The sequence below is a fragment of the Amblyomma mixtum genome, chromosome 2 (assembly GCF_055824585.1).
Source record: "Amblyomma mixtum isolate Tamu chromosome 2, ASM5582458v1, whole genome shotgun sequence".
NCBI lineage: Eukaryota > Metazoa > Arthropoda > Arachnida > Ixodida > Ixodidae > Amblyomma > Amblyomma mixtum.
Window position 1 is genome coordinate 50,319,427 of NC_143013.1, and position 21,699 is coordinate 50,341,125.

Consider the following 21,699-nt stretch of genomic DNA (forward strand, 5'->3'; position numbering starts at 1 on the left):
ATGTCGATATGAAAAGCGTAAATGCACCGCATAAAGATTGCTTTATATTTATAAAATTAAACTTAGAGCTAGGTGGCAGACTTCATAGTATAATGAAATAAACAACAAACCACACGTAGCTAAGCCTATAATCAAGGAGTAGGAGTCATGTAGTCATCATTAACGCTTTATCGAAATTTTGTGCCGCTTTCGTATTGGACATACGCATCCCACACATAATTTCATACGATTTAAACACGAAAAACCTACATGTAAAGCACACGAAGATGAGCTCACAATCAACCACATACTACTTTCGTGCAAAAAAACTGGAGAAAGTAAGAAAAAGCCTTTTACTCGCTTCTATAATGAATACATCCTATTTCACCCTAGCCTACTGCTGGCAGAAAATGCGCTTGTCCAACTGTGATACCTTTGGTTTTTAAAGGAAATAAACCTTCTAAGTAAACTCTGAGAAAAATATTAGTGGTGGAAAAATTTAAACACAACAACAAAACACTCAACCCTCTGTTCGGCCCATGATGGTCTCAGTTGCTTATGGGCCATAAAGCTCAACACAAAACAACAATAATTTGGGAGAGAACCCTTATTACGGACCTTTAGTTAGAGGCAAAAGCATATTTATTAAAGTAACCAACCGAGATTTATATGTTAGTTCTGGCCCGCATATCCTAGGAAAGAAACAAATGTTTCAGATCACGCTATATACACGAGAAGCGTTCGTCTTAATAGAATAGTCCTCAATCTCTTGTAATTATTTACTCCCTCGATTCTCTTCTTTACGCATTCCAGATGGCAAAAATGTGGGCGTCGCAACTCATGAAGCAAGTGACGAAAGTGAGGAGTCTGCCGAGTGGCTGGAACCTCGGCTCAGAAGCCTACCTCGAGCTCGAGGCTCGCATATACAAGGAGAACTTCAGGGCGCTCAACATGGTTCGCTTCGTCAAGGCGCCCACCGCGACGTGCAGCGGCGAACGTCAGTACCTGGACGTGGGCTGCGGACCGGGAAACTTCACGAAGGAAGCGCTGCTGCCTCGCATCCGAAAAACATGCAGCCGTGTCGTGGCTGTAGACAGGTAAGTAGCTGCAGATGTCAAGTCTTCGCAGAAGAGCATTCATTCCGATTCGTGTTAAAAACTGCACCTTTGACCCCGTACTGTGCAAAAAAAAAGGGGGGGGGGGGGGGGAGGATTGTCACCTCAGGGGCTTGTTTGCAGGTGTTTTTCATACATAAAGAATTGTGGACAAAAACATTTTTTAACGAGAAGAATTTATGAGCGCAATTTTTTCATATGTTATAATATTTCACTATAGCAATCAATATATCCGCAAATCTCTCGTCAGCAGGCTTAAATTTTTAAGCATGAAATGCTTTTAGCGCCCGTTGTCGGCAGTGTGGTGACGTCACGCCGAGACCGAGAGCCATCATCCGGGCACTGAAACCCACTCATCCGGGCTCTGAAACGAGAACATCCGGGCACCGTACGAGACTTATCGAGATTCAACGAGACTCTCTAAGCCCTCCTACGGGACTGGCATACAATCGCCGGTTGCTCTCCAAACGAGTCACAAAAAATAACTGCTGCCAGTGTCTTCTCAATGTTTATCAAGATATTAGTCGAGCTGTGCATTTGATAATGCACGGAATTATAATTTCCGATTTCTAATAACGCGTGCAAAAAGCACATAGATGCCGCAATACATTTCTTTGTCATACGTGATCTGTTAGGGGCTTTGAGAGAAGGCCGCTTAGAGAAAATTAGCTCCCGTTGTCGGCAGTGTGGTGACGTCACGCCGAAACCGAGAGCCGACATCCGGGCACTGAATTCCACTCATCCGGGCTCTGAAACGAGAGCATCCGGGCACCGTACGAGATTTAACGAGACTCTCTAAGCCCTCCTACAGGACCGGCATACAAGCGCCGGTAGCTTCGCGCCGAACGGGTGGTGGCGTTCCTCTGTTCCTGTACGGTGCGGTTCGGGTGTCCACCGAGATGACAGAGAACTACTGCGCCATTTCCTTTCCTCAAAAAGCGTTGCGTTCAAAGGGCAAGGCATCGCGCCGAACGGGTGGTGGCGTTCCTCCCTTCCTTTACGGTGTGGTTCGGGTGTCCACCGAGATGACAGAGAATTACTGCGTCATTTCCTTTCCTCAAAAAGCCTTGCGTTCAAAGGGCAAGGCATCGCGCCGAACGGGTGGTGGCGTTCCTCCCTTCCTTTACGGTGTGGTTCGGGTGTCCACCGAGATGACAGAGAATTACTGCGTCATTTCCTTTCCTCAAAAAGCCTTGCGTTCAAAGGGCAAGGCATCGCGCCGAACGGGTGGTGGCGTTCCTCCCTTCCTTTACGGTGTGGTTCGGGTGTCCACCGAGATGACAGAGAATTACTGCGTCATTTCCTTTCCTCAAAAAGCCTTGCGTTCAAAGGGCAAGGCATCGCGCCGAACGGGTGGTGGCGTTCCTCCCTTCCTTTACGTTGTGGTTCGGGTGTCCACCGAGATGACAGAGAATTACTGCGTCATTTCCTTTCCTCAAAAAGCCTTGCGTTCAAAGGGCAAGGCATCGCGCCGAACGGGTGGTGGCGTTCCTCCTTCCTATATCCACCGAGATGACGGAGAATTACTGCGTAATTTCCTTTCCTCAAAAAGCGTCGCGTTCAGAGGTCAAGGCATCGCGCCGAAAGGGTGGTGGCGTTCCGTGGACTGCCTGGCAGCGCTACAACACGCTGTCGCGTTCCACTCCTAAAGGCGAAGCTTAAGTCATCAATTAGCAGTTAATTAATTAGTCATTAATCAGTAATTAGTCACTAATTCGGTACTAATAAGTAATTTGTCATTACTTCGTCATCAATTATGTGTGACGTAATTCAGTGGTAACGTCACCAGTGTCACATAGGCAAAGTGGTGCGGAAAACGCTTTCGCCTCTACGTACTTTAGACAGTTTCGAACGCGTTGCATGTAGTACATTCTTGTCAGGCCTGCGTCTCGTTGTGTTCGCGTACGCTTCATGTTATGCCCGTAAACATTTCATGCTTACTCTACTCTCGGTTACGAGAGAGGTAGAGATTTCTTTTTAGTATTGACGTTTTTGGTTTGGTTTGTGGGGTTTAACGTCCCAAAGCGACTAAGGCTATGAGAGACGCCGTAGTGGAGGGCTCCGGAAATTTCGACCACCTGGGGTTCTTTAACGTGCACTGACATCGCACAGTACACGGGCCTCTAGAATTTCTCCTCCAAAGAAATTCAACCGCCGCAGTCGGGATCGAACCCGCGTCTTTCGGGTCAGCAGCCGAGCACCATAACCGCTGAGCCACCGCGGCGGCTGACGTTTTTGCTTCCGCCGAAAGCATTTCCCTTTGGTTTTGTATGGCAGTTTTAACTGCTCGATGCGGGTGATGGAAACACTATGAAATAAAAGTTTTGCTACATATAGGATGAGTGGACCATTACCTTCAGTATTTTTATACCATTACCTTACAGTTTTCCAATAATTTTGTCCTAGAATGTTGCACATGAGTATTCTAATGACATTCTACAAAAATTCAGGGGGCACTTTGACTTTCTAAAGTGGGTAGAGGCGGAAGCGTTTTCCGCACCACCTTCGCTGTTTCTGTGGCACTGGTAGCGTCACATATATTTGAGTACTAATTAGTAAGTGATGGCAAATCACTAATTAATTGTTAATTACTGATTAATGCCTGAATACTAATTAACTGCTAATTAATGTCGCTTAAGCTTCGCCTTTAGGAGTGGAACGCGACAGCACGTTGTAGCGCTGCCAGGGAGTCCATGGAACGCCACCACCCATTCGGCGCGATGCCTTGCCCTTTGAACGCAACGCTTTTTGAGGAAAGGAAATGGCGCAGTAATCATCTGTAATCTCGGTGGACACCTGAACCGCACCGTAGAGGAAGGGAGGTGGGAGTGAAAGACGATAGATAAAGAGGAGCCGTAATGAAGAGAATGAAAATTGCATTTGAGGAAAGGAAATTACGCAGTAACTGTCTCACATATCTCGGTGGACACCCGTCAAAATTCAGGGGGGCACTTATTTGACCTAAAGTGTGGTCAGCGATGTGTGGTTAAGATGTTAAGCTTCGCCCCTAAGAGTGGAACGCGACAGCGTCTTGCAACGCTGCCAAGAAGTCCATAGAACGCCATCGCCCATTCGGTTCTACGCCTCGCTCATCGGTAAATTGTTTTTTGAGGAAAGGAAATGTATCTGTCTCTCATTTGTCGGTGGGCACCTAAACCTCGCCGGAAGGGAATGGAGGAGGATGAGAGTGAGTGAAGACACCGTATTCACTAGACGCGCCTTTTTATCATTCCGAACCATCGAGCTGGCATGGCGCAGTGGATAGCGTGCTCGTCTCTCACGCCGAAGACCGGGGTTCGATTGCTGAGCTCGACCAATTTCTTAATCGCTTTTATTTATTTATATGGCCTGACTAGTAAAGCTAATTAGGCTAATTGGGTAATTAAGCAATTAACTAAGCTCAGTCCCACTTGGAGCATCACTATACGATCCCTTCAATTGGTTGTATGGTTACTAGCCAAAGTGCAATTGGCCCCGTTTGAAATGCGCGCACTGTGACGTCACGACCGTTTCCACCAATTGAAAAGCGTGACATTTTCTGTCGACAACTGCTGCTTACAACGATAAGACATTAAAGGCTTCCGCCTTAATACACGTCTATCTTGTCACATTAACGTATCCACACAGCTCGCAGCATTAAAAACACTCTTGCAGTAGTCTAGTCCGGCGCTGGAGTGGACATGACTAATTGCTAGGGTGCCAAAGCAAATGCTGCAACCTGAACGTGACCATTGAAAGTATGAGGCAACCAGCACTCACCCTGCTACGAATAAAATGACACCGCAACATAAAAGTGATAGAAAGTTGCCATTAATCTAAATGACGGCCTTCGTGCGACAGCAATACCATTCGTGAAGGACTGTCGATGAAAGAAGGTAAGGTGGTTCTCCAAGCACAAGCTAGAAGGCGAAGGAGGCCTCAGTCCGGCTACGATCGTTCCGACGGCAGGACTTGCCTTCCGTCAAACACAAGTGATCTTGTAAAACTTTGGTCAAAGGACGGCGGCTACCCTCGGTCTCCTTATCAGTATCATTAGATCTGCTGATACTGGCACTGGAATAATGATTGTTTTTCATAATTGCTATTGATTAAACATACGAGACAAGTAACGGACAGAGCTTTTTCACAACACCTTATTATTTGTTATTAACATAGACATGTAGCCGGAGGTGGGTTCCTTACAGCGGCGCCGCCAACTACTTTTCGAAGAAATCACAATAGAATTGGCGACATAATATACAACAAAACGTAGCTACCGCTCAGAATACACAGCATAGAACATAGTGCACACGCCAGAAATGGTAACAGTAAACGGAAAATAAGAAATAAACAACAAACAAGAACATAATGACGTAACAGTAAGGTCAGAACTTTTTTATATTTCATTATTCTTCTTCTGAAAGTATTATTACGTGTGTAGATTTTTTATTCGTCAAGATTGAGAGGCGCTGTGAATAAACCCAGCATTGTTGGCTTCGTACAGCGATGACAATGTACGCCCACTTTCTCCTTGCCTCAAAAGGTGCCCCCAAACCGTGAACTACGCCAAGAAAAACTTCGCTCACCGCCGCATAGTGCACGACGTCCTCGACGTGGAGCACCACGACAGCGGAACAATCCTGAGCAGGTACGGCAAGTTCGACCGCATCTACTCGTTCCTTACGTTCCACTACGTGGCCGACGTGGCCGGGGCGTACGCCAACGTGGCCAAGCTGCTGAGGGACGGAGGCGAGTGCCTCGTCTTCTCCATCGTCAGCGCCGACGCCATCGACGCTTGGGACGAGTCGTACCAGATGCACGAGTGGAAGCCCCTAATCATCGTGAGTATTCGATGGCACAGAGCTGGTTATATACCAGGAACGAGCGCCAGAAGCGCGTAAAATATGCTGCCGAGCTCGCCATGCATTGACCGAATACAAGTTGAAAGTGTCGCAGCGGAATTCCGATCCAGGCGCGTTCAGTTTTACGCACTTGCATGTCAGACAGGAGAATTAGTGTCATCCCAGGGAACGATGCTCAGTATTTGGATCATTTGCACTCTGTTCGTCGGAGCATGCGTGTAGTACTCACTAGAGAACGAGCCCGTGTGCGAGAGCATTCCACACCACCTTGTTTCCCTCAGCCCACGGGTGTGCTCTCCACACCATCAAAAATGACTGCAATGGAGCACCAGAGCACATATTTTTGTTTTTAAACTGGAACATTTGACTCATTTAATCTAAAAAAAAACGTTGGGGGGGTAGATAAGCGGTAGAATGGCAGCAGAGTATAGGTGCCAGCAGCTCAGCTTTCATGAGCAGATATATCTTATACTAGCTCTAAAACGGCTTCCGAGGAGAGCCCATCAACTCTCTCAAACACTTCATTGTGTTGTCATGAAACCTTGAGCCAAATAATACACCTCTACACGCAGCAGAGAACCCACAACCATGCGCGAAAGTTGCCGAGACCTTCCTGGCGACTTTTTCATGCTCGCACCTTCCTCCGTTAATCGCACCTGCGTATGCAAGTTTAGAGATGGCTATTGGTTCGATTCTTTCAGACCTTGAAAGTAGTTCGGACGGCGCGAAAACAATAAAGACAAAGGAGACACGAACACAACAGGACGGGCGCCAACTTGCAACTGAAGTTTATTGCACCAGACCCCTACATTTTATGCATCATCCCAGCCATATCTCGCAAGCCTATCACACAACAAAACGAAATTGTCATCAAAAGTCCTAACACCGGAAGTAGGCGCAACTATTACAGACAGATATGCGGTCTGCACTATACACATGATAACATTTTCCTTATTTTATAAGTCTCAAGATTAGAAGAGCGCGCAACCCACATGAAAGCAATTCATTCTCAAAAGAAATACACACGCTTCAACAAGGCAACCAGAGCGCAAACACAACAATCCTGATTTAACACAAATTGTGATAATGAAAGAAAGACCAACAACAAACGCGGAAAATTTTTGGTGGACATGAAAACTTAAACCTTCGTGGAAACCTCCCAGCGTCAATGAACTATTTCTAGCGTCAAAATCATTGAGAAAACCTCCCAGCGTCAAAGATAAAACGTTAAAATCTAAAGACAGCCTTCGAGAAAAGCCACCTCAGCGTCACTAATTGAAATTGAAGGCCTACTCACGCATGGGCTTCCCGCTTTCTTAATAAAAAATGCCTCCACTACTTCCCGCTCAAATCTGTCTTTACCGCTCTTCAAAAAAACTGTTTTGCTCAATTACGGACTACACCCTTTGCAAGTCTTGCAGTGGTCAGCAAGGAAACTTCCATGTTGTTAGCGCACATTCCGCATGGAAGTTTCCTTGCTGACCACTGCAAGACTTGCAAAGGGTGTAGTCCGGAATTGAGCAAAACAGTTTTTTTGAAGAGCGGTAAAGACAGATTTGAGCGGGAAGTAGTGGAGGCATTTTTTATTAAGAAAGCGGGAAGCGCATGCGTGATTAGGCCTTCAATTTCAATTAGTGACGCTGAGGTGGCTTTTCTCGAAGGCTGTCTTTAGATTTTAACGTTTTATCTTTGACGCTGGGAGGTTTCTCAATGATTTTGACGCTAGAAATAGTTCATTGAAGCTGGGAGGTTTCCCCGAAGGTTTAAGTTTTCATGTCCACCAAAAATGTTTCGCGTTTGTTGTTGGTCTTTCTTTCATTATCACAATTTGTGTTAAATCAGGATTGTTGTGTTTGCGCTCTGGTTGCCTTGTTCAAGCGTGTGTATTTCTTTTGAGAATGAATTGCTTTCATGTGGGTTGCGCGCTCTTCTAATCTTGAGACTTATAAAATAAGGAAAATGTTATCATGTGTATAGTGCAGACCGCATATCTGTCTGTAATAGTTGCGCCTACTTCCGGTGTTAGGACTTTTGATGACAATTTCGTTTTGTTGTTGTGTGATAGGCTTGCGAGATATGGTTGGGGTGATGCATAAAATGTAGGGGTCTGGTGCAATAAACTTCAGTTGCAAGTTGGCGCCCGTCCTGTTGTGTTCGTGTCTCCTTTGTCTTTGTTGTTTTCGCGCCGTCCGAACTACTTTCAAGATATGAACCAACTATCCCAAATCAAAGTACTTCTTTCAGACGTCAGGCAACTACCATGGCCGCGGCCGATAAGTCTCCAGCTGGTCAGGAAGCTCCGCCCCAGCAGGTGTGGCCGGCGGATGAGCGCCGACCTTCCCGCGTGCAAAAAGGGACGAGAGGAGAGGAAAAGGCGCGAAGACGCTGAAGTTCTAATTCTGACTACAGATAACTCAGCTTCTACAAAGCGCACTCAATTTTTTTTTTCTGGCCAATGTTCGTGAAACGGCGTTCTTTAACATCCCAAGCATATCGCAATTATAGCGCCCCTGTCTGAGATCCTCTAACGCTATAGAAGCAACATTGCATTTCTTTTAAAACAAAAAATTGCGGACATGTCCACGAAAGCTGGACGAGACTCCGGAATGAATGCCGCAGGATTGAGTGTGGCTTTCTTCTCTTCACGTCTTACTTCTCCCATTACGTCTCACAAACTGTGAGCAATGGCTACGGCATCGTGTCGATAAAGCCGAGTACAAGACTTCTGTGTATACAGTGTGACGCGAGTACACGTTGAAAGATCTAGGTGGTCGAAATTTATCTGGCCCCTCCAACAGGGTGCCTCGTTCTCTCCTCCTATTTCATGCAGTCCTTTATCTCCCCTCGAAGCGCGGTTGAGATTTCCACCGAGAAGTGAGACAGTTACAGTGCCCTTTCCGGGCACAGTAACCGGATTGTGAGCAAACTGCGCATAGTGGCAGGTGGTAATTCAATTAATGATTGGTCTCGAGAGGTTGATCGGGAAGAGCAACCCGAGTCGCACAAGTCCAACCGGTGTCAGCATCTGCCATCGCAGGGCAGTGACGCATCGCTTAACCGCTGCACCACTGTTCCAGGAGTAGTGTGAGGACTCCCAGGGATCTATGAATGCTATGTAGAGAATGACCAAATCTGCATATATACGCGCATTAACCTGTTAGGGCTATCGCGTCATATCCTTAAGGCGGAGCTTAAATGTCACCTCCAATTTTAGAGCGCAGCTCTTAGGCTCCCGTTCCTGCGTTCGGCGTCGTAGCCAGCATACATCTAAATTAGCATCCACCGAAATACGGACACCGCGGCGACGATAGAACCCACAGCTTTGCTTTGCTATTTTTCCCGGCTCACCTGCTTAATATGGGTAGTCTACCTTCCTAGCTTCAAGGCCAAGTACGCAGTTACATGCATATAAAGGCATGGGTGCCCTTGTTGCTAGCAAGGTGAGGTCGAAGCCGAATTTGAATCCTCCAGCTTAGCTAATTTCAGTGCCAGCGAGAAAAATGTTGCTGTAAATATGTGGCAAATGCAAGCCCTATAGCTAGATTGGATTTCTGAATTCAAAGGTATAGAACCTGCATTCAATAAAAGGACAAAACGTCTTTGGCTTCTATGTCTTCAACGAACAATGATAAAAACACCATTATCTCCGCATAGCTCTCTTCATTATGCACAGTCAAACAGTATGCACATAGTAATGATGTGCTAGCGTGCAGTTCGTGTCTGTGAACACAACAAAAACGCAGCTTTCTCGGTGCCAACCACATCTTGGAGGGTATGCGCTCAGTCCTACAACACGTCAGGGTGCCAAGCCGATGTTGCAACCGATTAAAAAAAAAGGCAGAGAATTGTTCGATCTCTATTTCTTGTTTTGTATGTTCACTACAAAACAAGTCTCATCTCCTTCGCTGGATGAAATCTGCGGTATGCATGCATTCAAGGCGCGAGATACGTGGTTTCTTTCTATCCGCCCACCCCCGCCCTTCGAGTGCACCCCATGTGGGCAGAAATCTGTGCACGTCATGTTCCGGAAGAAAATCCGTCTAATGAATTTGGAGGGCCAAAAACGCTTTAGTGCAGCCAGTGAAGGCAAATTACGAACCATTTACACGTCTACTACACAACGTACATAACTTATTTTATGCATGCATCCTTTCTTCCGTCTTAACAGAATCCGAGAGAACTCTTCCCAGGCACCTTGTGTGTCAACGAAGCCACCAGGCTTCCTGGGATCCTAGAAGCCGAGACAAAGGACAGCGTCTCAGCGGCCGGTCTTAAATGTATCTCCTATCAGCAGTACGAGAGCCTATGGGCGTTTCGCCGGCTGGAGGATTACCTCGGTAAGAATTTCGTTGCGGCAGCATTCTTTTTGTTTTTCTTTGTATGTGTGTGTGTGTGCGTGTGTGTGTGTTTTCAGCCTCACCATATATTTGTTATGTTTACAGCTTTATGTCCTCAAGTGTTAGCTGAAGAAACTGTCGTTGCCCTTTGGACATGGTACATCAGATCTTCACACCTTTTGTACAAAGGAAATATCAGTAGCAAAACCTACTGGCCTTCAACAAGAGCCACTAGGTGCCAAAAAAGGTGGAGATGTTGTTAGGCACAGCAGAACTGGCACTGAGCTGCCTTAGTACAGTCATTGTTTAGATCGAGTGCCTCCACTCCTCCTCGCAAACCACATAGTACAAAGCCTTCTCGGTATCCTATTATCAATCTCGCTATCCTACTTCAACAAACGCAAGAAATGTCGAAACGTCGCCCCAGTGTGTGGTCGATACGATTGTGCGAAGAGCATCTTACACGTTGCCGCTTTCAGTGAAAGGAAGGTGCAGCCCGAGCAAGACAACGTCCATCCGTATGGCGATTTAATGGGATGAAGTTCGCCGTGTACGAGGACGCGTCCCATGTGCGTGCGAATGTGTTCTGGAATGTGCTTCGGCACGGTTTCTTCCCAAAAATGGACGTACAAGCGTTATTGCAGCACGAGCTACATGCCATTATTTACGACACAGACACACCCCTGTGCGCTCCTTTCACCCCAAATTTTCCGCGATACTCTCACATACTGTCTGTCGCCGGCCCATTCCTGATATTAGGCTTCCAAACAAAGCACACTCTCCGATCAGGGCGACTACACCAGAAAGTATTCTGTACCATTGCGTACCATTGTTGCAGCTGTACTGTTACATTTGCAATACTGAGCATGAAGTGGGTTCCTCGCATATATGTGCGGAGTGTAGAACGCAACCAGGACACTGCGTTACAGCCAGTTTTGGATCTGAAGTTTTCGACTTGCTTGTGTTACACTGCAACTAGCGGACAGTCACCGTCGACGCAGTTCACAGCCGCCTTGAAAGAGTCAGCTCTGGCTGAATGTTTCAACACCTCATTCATTCATTCATTCATTCATTCATTCATTCATTCATTCATTCATTCATTCATTCATTCATTCATTCATTCATTCATTCATTCGTTAATTCATTCATTCGTTAATTCATTCATTCGTTAATTCATTCATTCGTTAATTCATTCATTCATTCATTCATTCATTCATTCATTCATTCATTCATTCATTCATTCATTCATTCATTAGCTCGTCCGTCCGTTCGCCCGTCCGTTCGCTCTTTTGTTCGTTTGTTTGTTCGCCAGGAGACCGACCGTCTTCCAAGGGACTGACTCTGTAGCTTAGCAAACCCAGCCAGAAGTTTTCATTTGCTTTGTTCGATTTCTTCATGATCCTTTTCACCCTTGAACACCTTTCTCGGCGAGACCATTTGAACGCGGGAAACGGTGACTTGAAGTCACATGCTTAAAGCCGTACAACTTGGCAAAGCAGGCGAACTCTCGACTAGAAAACTGGGGGCCATTTTAGGTACACACCTTCGTTGGGATGCCGTATCTTGAGAACATTGCCCGAGAGCCTTAGTCACAGAGTGCGTTGACAGGTCACGCAGCTTTTCCACTTCTGGAAAGTTAGTTACACATAGAATCGTAAGCACGCAAGTAATGGCTGCCACCGTACTGAAAAATGTCAACACCAACGCGCAACCAAGCCTGTGAAGTTGTAGATCAAAGCATGAGTGGCTCAGCAGGGTGGTTGTAAGCATGCCTTAACAGCACACCGTTGTATTAGCGCTTCAATATCAGAGTTGATGCATGGCTAGAAGACTAACTACCTTGCTCTTCCTTTCCACTTTCCGATTCCTAGGTGCCCTGCGTGAATTCTTTGCAAGATTTCCGCTCGCATTCGAGCCTGATTTACCACCTGTGTTCGCTTGAGGAGTATCCCTTCACGACCGAAAGCTCAAGAGGCCGCTGACGCGAGTTGTCCCTCTACGGCTTGTCCTGTTTGGTTGTTTTGCAATACAAGTTTGAGATACGGGTCGCATGCAGCCTCACGTGCAAGTCGTTGGCCGTTATGTCACACCACGCTGACGGCATGGACGTCGACGTCGGTGGTATCCATGGCGGTGCCGTCTCCAGGAACGGGTGTCTGCCAGGACCATTTACTTGCCAGGAAGAATACGATTGTGTAATCAAATTTAAAAGCCTCAGAAAGATACGCTGCACTCGTGGTGGCATATCAGCTATCGCCTTCTTTACTATGTCGATAAGGGGCCGGTGATCGCTCTCTAGGATCACAGAGCGTCAGTAAACGAAGTGACGAAATCGTTCACAGCCAAAAACAACCACCAGAGCTTCTTTTCCAATTTGAGAATAGCGCTGTTCTGTCTCGGTTAACGATTTTGATGCATATGCTACTGGCTTCCATTCGTCATCAAGCCTTTGCAGCAAAGCCGACCCAATGCCATATTGCGAGGCATCTGATGTAACTTTTTACGTTCACGTTTGGGTCAAAAATCGCCAACAGCGGAGCTGCGCTCAGCGCATCACAAATTCCTCGCCATTCTGTTTCATGGTTGGCAGTCCACTCGAACCGCACGTCTTGCTTGAGAAGAGACCTTATCAATGAAGTTCGTTGGGCCAAGCTTGGAACATATTTGCTAAAATAGTTGTCCCAAGCAGTCTCTGTACTGCTTGCTTGTCTGTTGGCCTTGACATCTCGTGAATGCTGGAAATTAATCCTGCATCCGGCGTGATGCCTTTGCTGGAAATTATGTCACCCAGGAATGCGATCTTTTGTTCACCAAACTTCACTTTGCAGCGGATTCAGCTGCTTTTAGTGCATTTCGTCGGCGCCTGTCATGTTCTTCTGGGGTTGCGCCCCAAATCAACACATCGTCAACATACACGTGAACTACAGGAAGACCATCAAATACCTCGTTTAGTGCTCTCTGAAACACTTCACTGGCTGAGGCAATGCCGAAAGGGAGACGCAAAAAACAGTAACGCCCAAAGGGTAGGGAGAATGTGCATATTTTGAATGAAGTCTCATCCAGGGGAACTTGATTAAAACCAGCACTGGCGTCCAAACGCGAGAAAAATTTTGCGCCTGTGAGCTCTGCCTCAATATCCTCTCGCCTTGACATCTGGTAGTCTTCCCGTTTGAGACTGTCACTAATTTTTTTCAGGTCAAGGCATACTCTTAGCTTGCAGTCTTTTCTACACACAATGACGACTGGACTTACCCAGTCAGCAGTCAGGTCGCTCATTTTGAGAATGATGCCCTCTCGTTCCATTTAGTCCAGCTCGGCATGCAGTAGCTGCTGAAGAGACAGGGGCACTCTTCGAGCCAGCTGTACGATGGGAGTAGCATCCTCGCGAAGCTCAATCTTGCATTCCCGCCGGAGGCGTCCAGTTCCATGTAACAAGAGCGGGAACTGGCGGGAAGTTTCCTCAGAAGCGGTTGTGGCTACAGCGTCGATATTCCGCTGAACTAGACCAAAACGCTCGCTGGCCTCCAATCCAAGAATAGCCTGGTGGTTTGTTTGTTGTTTTTTTTTACCACGAAGAACTCAGCACTTTACTTTCGATTGCCAATGACGACGAGCGTCGAAAAGGTTCCCCAGTGCTTGATAATGCAACCGTTGTACGACCGCAGGGCTGCTCCGTTTGACCGAAGCGCAGTGACATTTAACTTTCGATAGACTGATAACGGGACGAGGTTCGCTTGGGAACCAGTGTCAACATTGAATGTGACGATCTTTCCTCCTATAGTGGCTTCCACAAGCCAGTCGCGGCCACTCGGAATGCTATCGACCGCCACATCTAAAACTTCGAAGTCGTCGTCACCGTCTTGCTGTACCTCACGAAGATTAGTTCTCCCTCTGCAACACGAGGCAAAAGGATTTGGCCTGTTGCACGAACGACAAGTTTTTCCGTATGCCGGTCAGCGCATTGGCGGATGTGTGCGGCCGCAACGCGTGCACGTTGCAGGCTGATACTCTTTTCTTAAAGTTACTGCGTCGATTTCGGCCTCTTCCTTTGTCTTGGACTATATCTCATTTTGGCGAGCTGCGGTTTCACCTGCTTTGATTAAGGTCACAGCCCTTTCGAGCGATAAATTCTTTTCTGTAAGCATTTTCTCTCGTAGCTTGGGCGAGTTTAAGCCGAAAACGACCTGGTCCCGAACCACGTCGTCAGTTAGGGCCCCGAAATTGCAGAACCTCGCCTGTTTCTTCACCTCTCGCAAAAATTGTTGGAAAGGTTCTGCCGGCTGCTGCACGCGTGTACGAAGCACATACATTTCGTGCACTTCGTTTTATTTCTCGGCGAAGTATTCCTGGAACATGGCGACAACCACTTTGTAGTCCTGTTTGCTTTCTGTCTCCAAGAACGAGAAATTGTTGTAAATCTCTATCGCATCTTCGCCTGCTACGCTGAGCAAGACTGCCGTTTTCGCCGCTTCAGTCCTTCGGAAGAGTTTAAACCTTTGGTGGAACAGCTTCCAGCCTCCTCCGGTGTGTCCGGACAGGATCAGTGGTGCTGGAGGCTCGATGCTTTCTATATCTGCAAAGCTGCTGCGGGTCGTCCGTCGGCGGGTGAGCACTACGAGTGGAATCCCAGAACAGCAGGCTTGAGGATCACCCCACTTCTCACACCATGTATTGTTTCATGACTGGCCGAAGTCAAACGTCGACGCTGCAAGGGAACAGTGAACGAACACCTTTATTCAGCGAGTGTTTTTATAGCCCATTCTGTGCTTAAGAGGGCGAGTGGGATATCGCGCATCAGATAACGGCGTGCTCCCCAGAGCTTGGCCGGTGGTTAGTGCGCATGCGTGCGTCACCGACTGAAGATCCGATACAGGTTCCTCACATATATGTGCGGTGTGTGGAACGCAACCTGGAACCTGGACACTGCGTGACAGCCAGAGTTCTGGATCTTAAGTTTGCGGCCTGCTCGTGTTACACTACTAGCGGACAGTCACCGTGGACGCAGTTCACAGCCGCCTTGAAAGCATCAGATCTGGCTGAATGTTTCAACATTTCATTCATTCATTCATTCATTCATTCATTCATTCATTCATTCATTCATTCATTCATTCATTCATTCAATCGTTAATTTGTTCGCTCGTTCGCTCTGGTTCGTTCGTTCGTCCGTCCGTCCGTCCGTTCGTCCGTCCGTCCGTCCGTCCGTCCGTCCGTTCATTCGTCCGTCCGTTCGTTCGTTCGTTCGTTCGTTCGTTCGTTCGTTCGTTCGTTCGTTCGTTCGTTCGTTCGTTCGTTCGTTCGTTCGTTCGCTCGCTTTTTCGTTCGTTCGTTCGTTCGTTTGTTTGTTTCCTCCCTGTACAGAGAAAAAGAGGCCAAGAGAAAAGCCTCTCAAACACGGCTTGAGGTGTCCTTGGCCTCATTAGCGGGCATTGACAGCAGTGAAAAGCACGCGAAAGAAAGAATACAACGCACTAGGATGCACCTAGTTCCTTCACGTAAGAAACCAAATGTACACCAAAAATGAAAACATATTAGAAGATGTAAGCAACCGACTTGAAATAAAAAACACCACACAACATAGGTCGAGCGCAGTACATGAAATTAGTCGAGTCAATATGTCAGTAATAATATGTCAATAAATATGTCAATGAAATCGGAAAACTTTAATTTAGCAATCTCGATACCCTGATCTATATAGTCATTTAACAAGCGTGGAAATATATAATGAAGCCTTTGTCGGCCATAATTAGTGCGGCAGGTTAAAATTTTCCAACTCTGTGTTCACCTTGGTGGTGTAGACTGAATCGGCTGAGCATAGCCTGACAAGAAGCCAAGCAACCTGGATTAGCAAGACCAGCAATCCTTGGCCAGCTTTAATATTGTCACAAATAGAACCGGAATCAAATGGGATAGGCACAGGCCGCAAGCAGAGAAGCAGAGTCCCAGCTCCGAGGGCACGCAAGTCCCTCACTTCTTCGTCCTCTAGGCGCCGCCCGGGGACACCTGGCGGCAATATACCTCACCTTTGAGCACTTCTCCAGCCGCAGCAGTGCGGGCTGTCACATTTATAATTATTGCTCTATAACGTCAACACCTTTTATTATAGTCTCCTAGGCTGTCGGTTGACTCCTTTTGTCCTGTCTCAGTCACGCAGTGATTTTACCTGATGAACAAGTACCGACTAGCGCATGAAAGTACCCTCTTGCTGCCATCAGCGTTAATTCCAATAGCGACGGGACTCAGCGAATGGGCATCTGTTCATGCCCATTACGTATTGATGTGTATTCTAAGGCATCGGGCAAAACAAAGGGTAATTTTCATCGATTCTCGGGTATTCCTGCCAGCTGTAGAAACATATTACACACAGGAGCATTTGGTCATCGACATCCACTGCCTTCACACCATCATCATCATCATCATCAGCCTGACTACGCCCATTGTAGGGAAAAGGCCTCCCCAATGTCTCTACAATTAACCCTATTCTGTGCCAGCTGCGGCCATCGTATGATGTCATCCGCCCACCTAACTTTCTGCCGCCCCCTGCTACGCTTGCCGTCTCTTGGAATACACTCCGTTGCCCTTAAGGACCAGCGGTTATCTTGGCTTCGCATTACATGCGCTACCCCAGACCACTCCTTCCTCTTCCTTTCGACAAGAATGTCATAAATCCGCGTTTCTTCCCTCACCCACTCTTCCCGCTTCCGGTACAGTGGTCACCTGAGCGCCATCACAGGTAATGACGACCGAGATGTCTGCCCATCTAAAGTCACGCCGATTGTTGCCTCTCGAAGCATTCGAGCGAGACTTGTGGCCGTTGTTATTTGGCACACATAGCCTACATTGTGGTATGGTCCCTTTCGTTGTCATTTTTACCCGCCGCGTGGCCCGGAAAGGCGCATCCGCAGATACTGCCTCGGAGAAGGTGCTACCGCTCGTATAAAATCAGAAAATCGACGAGTCCAACGTGGCCATGATTTACTGTTTGTGAAGAAATCAAACATATAATCCCTCTCTACAGCTTAATTGTGTCCCACGCACGTTAGCGTGGCCGCTGCACGGCCCGATAGGAAAGTTTTTTCGACATTTCTCAGAGGCACCGGACTCATTTGCACCCTGGAAACAAGCTTACTTATGCGCTTAAGTACATGTGTATGTGCGTGGGTGTGTGACTTTCGTGTCATAGGTATCACTTTATGGTTTTGTTTATGGGGGCTTAACGTCCCAAAGCGACTCAGGCTACGAGGGACGTCGTAGTGAAGGGCTCCGGAAATTACGACCTCCTGGGGCTCTTTACGGGCACTGACATCACACAGTACGCGGGCCTCTAGCATTTCGCATCCATCGAAATGCGACCGCCACGGTAGAAATCGAACCCCCGTCTTTCGGGTGAGTAGCCGAGCGCCATCACCACTAGGCCACCGCGGCTGCTATGTATCACTTTATGTTCCATCACTGAAATAAGGAACTTACTTTTACGCATGGACTTATACTGTTATGGAAGAGCACTAGCAAGATCGTCCTGTCATCTATCAATCGCGCGGTAGTTTTCACGGTGTCTTCATTGCTCTCAAATAGGACGCTGAAAACGAGGGATACTTAGCAGGCTGCATGTACCCACCTCCATCACATGATCAAAGATGTTACTATCTCGAGAGTGGTACGCCCCCTTTGTTGTCCTGTATGTGTCACTGTAACTAGTCTTCACGGGTTTTCTGTGCAAAACTGATACGATCGAAAGAAATGTAAAAACAAATGACAGACTCCGCGGCAACTGGTGTTTCGGCTCTTACAGAAGTAGTGAATACAGTGGAGAAGCGGTGGTCCACTGCCGCCACTGCGTACTTTTCATGGTCCGGGTATGTTGCGGCGTCCACATAAACCACATTCGGGGAATTGGCTAGGCGTCGGCGCAGGTAGGATACTCGCGCTCGTTGTCTGCCTGTGTGAACGTCTTTGAGCATATGTTTCGGTATCAGAGCCATGCTTATATGTTTCCTGTGTTGTTTTTCTAAGGAGGATTGAGCATCCAGTGCACGGATGTCCGCAACTGTGCCCACTCGCCGTAAGAGAGCTCGTCTTGCTTGGGTGGTCTGAAGTCTTAGTTTTTGAGATGCACGGATGGCTTCTGTTAGTTCCGTAAAGTTGTTGAAGATTCATAGTTCTTCCGCCACACTTTTCGAGGTTCACTGTGGCGGAAGAACTACGGGCCAGATCGGTTATGATTTTTTTTTCGGAATGCATGTCCAACATTCTTGGACAAAAAGTTTGAATATTGAAAAACTAAGTTACTTGTATATAAATATTAAAGATGATGGTCCATTCTTCCTATATGTCGCAAAATCTTTTTATAGCGTTCTCATCGCTCGGATTAAGCAGTTAAGACTGGTATAGAATATCAATAAGGAAGGATTCTTTTTATTATTATGCAATAATGCCCTTCGGCATAAACAGAGCATAAAAGGCATAAAAGGCAGCAACACAGAGCGGACTAACGTTCGAGCCCTATTAACTCATGCACTACCTGTTTTCTGGGCAATTCCGCGAAATAGGTGCAACGTATTTGCGGCCCTCTGTCGGGCAGATCGAACTCAGGGTGCTGCAGAACCAGAGCTGTCCAGGTTGACACCTAGCACTGGCATCGATGAGGCTGTAGTAAGAAGTTGGCCCCTCAAGGACAGTTGTATAGGCGTGAGCAAAAAGCGGCGTCTACCCCATCGGTTTGTGATACCGATAAAGATTGTATTTTCGATCGACAGCGCCGGGCCAGTCTTGGTGCACCAATGAGAGGTCTTGTCCAGAGCGGTCTGAAGGCCTACTTCTTGACGGGTGAGGCCTGTGTGTACTGATCAAACCTTTACATCATCCGCATACCTCAAATAAAAGATGTCCGGAATAGTAGCAAGTTTCCATGCCAAAGGAAGCAGGGCGATGTTAAATATTACTGGGGCAAGCACGGATCCTTGAGGTAAACCCTTCTTTACGGTGAAGGGGCCAACACGTTCCTTGCCGATGCGTATGGTGACGGAACGGTATTCCAAGAACGAAGACACAGACGCTTTTGAGGTCAGAAAAAACGTTAATAGTGATCAAATTCAAGCCTGCTGACGTGAGATGTACAGTCTTTGTCAAAAGTAACCAGGCTGTACTTTTTTCTTCTCACTCGTATATTAAAGCTATTATGCCAGCCCTCAAGCTCTAAATCTCTGTATGGTAAGAGGAACCCCTGTTCTCACCATCAAAAAACTTGTTTATCTTTAAGAAAGCCGTGAAGGCTCTGTTATACGAATGGGAAGCAAACCATGCAGCCTGGTTACTTTTGACAAAGGCTGTACATAATGACTGTTATAGAGAAATCTCACAATATATGAAAAAACTGCCCTCATAAACTCTTTCCCGTTCAAAAATGCTTTTGTCCAGAATTCTTTGGTGTGAAACTCCTGTGAAAAAAACTAGAATAAGGTAAGCTTCCTTAATTCAGAAGCGTACGTGATAGACGTGCGAGAAAGTTAACTTTACGTGCACATTGAACAAACACTTGCAACGCGTGTTCGCGGCTTGGACAATTAGTCACTTGCATGCGATATATTTTTTTCTCTGCGCAGACCCGTTCATGACAGCATTCAAGGCATACGACGGCGTACCTCCTGAAAGACGGGTTGCTTTTAGGAACCTCTGGTTGGACCTGCTTCGAGAGAGGACAAGTTCCGTATCTGGAGGACAGTGTCACGTCACTTACATCTTCAACGTTGTTCACGCGCAGAAGCCATGAAACCACTAATCCAAAGTGTAATGTGCGCGTCCAGTTGGTTCCCTGTAGGCTAGTTTGTGATCACAAGGGCTAAAAAGTGCACTCTGACGTACCTCTTGTTTGTTTATGCATTTTATTCTGCAAAAAATTGCAAATTTTTTTGTGTGAGAGAGGAACGGACAGTAACACTCGCTCTGTCGATGGGCACCTGAGCCAGGCCGTGAAGTAATGACGTTTTTGCGTTTGCCCTCGAAGAAATCTTTGCCGCAGCTGCTGTATTTCAATGTATGCGTAATGCAGAAGGTTTCCGTGTGCTGCGCGATGTAAGTGCACGTGAAAGAGCCTCAGCTGATCGAAGTCAATCCGCAGCCCATCATTATAGCGTCTATTTTTCTGTTTTCTTTCACTCCGTCCTTCGTCTCTTTCCTGACGGCGCGTTTCAGGCTCCAGGTCGGGGTCAAATCCACAAAACCACTGATTATCGGGATACATGACTGCGGTTATCTGAAATAGCATTTTTAGCAGTAGTCGTTTTACAGCGATAGTCGGCTACAGCGCGAACTGCAAAAATTGCGAGTTTCATCACTGCCAGACATAATTAGTAGCCGCAGCTCAAAAACCGAATCGAGTGACGCGACGGGTTGAGAGACATATAGTGGGGTTTCTGGATTAAGAACCCCGTGCTAAAGCGGAGCACACATCATCTTGCTAATAAAGTTTGTTCTCTACTTCTCTCTGGGGAATGATTTCTCATACGACTATATCGCCTGAAAGCAATGCTTCCAGCGAGGATTAAGGAGCTCCTATGCAAATCTTTGTTTTTATCCCATTTTAATTATTGTCACCTTGTCTGGGGCACGACCACTCTAAATAATCTTGACAAAATTCGTCTGCGTCAAAAGAAGGCAATAACATGTATATTACTGCTCAATCTCAACCAGAATGCGAGCAAGGACTTTGAAGATGCATGTAGGTATTAAGAAAATTTTTGACATCTTAAGTTTTCAATTGTTTTCGAGGTATAAGAAGGAGCGATCGTCATATTGATTATTTAGGAACACTGGCCTGCTTAACGCCGAGCGAAAAGCTGTATAACTCTAGACAGCACTCCCCGTGGCAGACTAAAACTCCAAGAACAAATTACGGGTTACAAATGATTGCCTCCCAGATACGAAAACAACTAAACACGTCACATCATAAAAATGGAATCTTTGTAAGCATTTCCTACGCTTCAAAAATCAGTTCTATAATCTTTTCATTTTTCCTTTTGATTGAATGTGTGCACCATAAGTTTTTGGAGCTATTTTTGTTATTGTGATACTGTTGCATAATATGTATTCTTTGTTCCCCTAATGCCTTTGTATATGTGGGGGCCGAGGGTTCGTCAAGCCTTGCTGGCTTTTTTCCTAGACCCTTTTCATGGTTGTGATGAATAAATCTCTATTATTATTATTATTATTATTATTATTATTATTATTATTATTATTATTATTATTATTATTATTATTATTATTATTATTATTATTATTATTATTATTATTATTATTATTACTTGTGATAAAAAAATTTAAAAGCTCGTTTGTCTGCTAAGATAACGCTATAATAATGCCCAACATTATGTTGTCTGTACAAACCACTTAACTTTGTGTAAAATTGATTATTTGGCAAAACAAAAGCTCGCA

At 46.4% G+C, this 21,699-nt stretch overlaps 1 protein-coding gene across 1 annotated transcript; it reads left to right on the top strand.

Moving 5' to 3' along the window:
• The first annotated feature begins 792 nt into the window (after nt 1–792).
• Nucleotides 793–20,038, top strand: LOC149359317 (juvenile hormone acid O-methyltransferase-like). Its single transcript, XM_089569021.1, has 4 exons — nt 793–1,076; nt 5,617–5,914; nt 10,104–10,272; nt 19,872–20,038. The coding sequence occupies exons 1-4, from the start codon at nt 793–795 to the stop codon at nt 20,036–20,038; spliced, it is 918 nt and encodes a 305-aa protein (XP_089425147.1).
• Nucleotides 20,039–21,699: the final 1,661 nt, after the last annotated feature.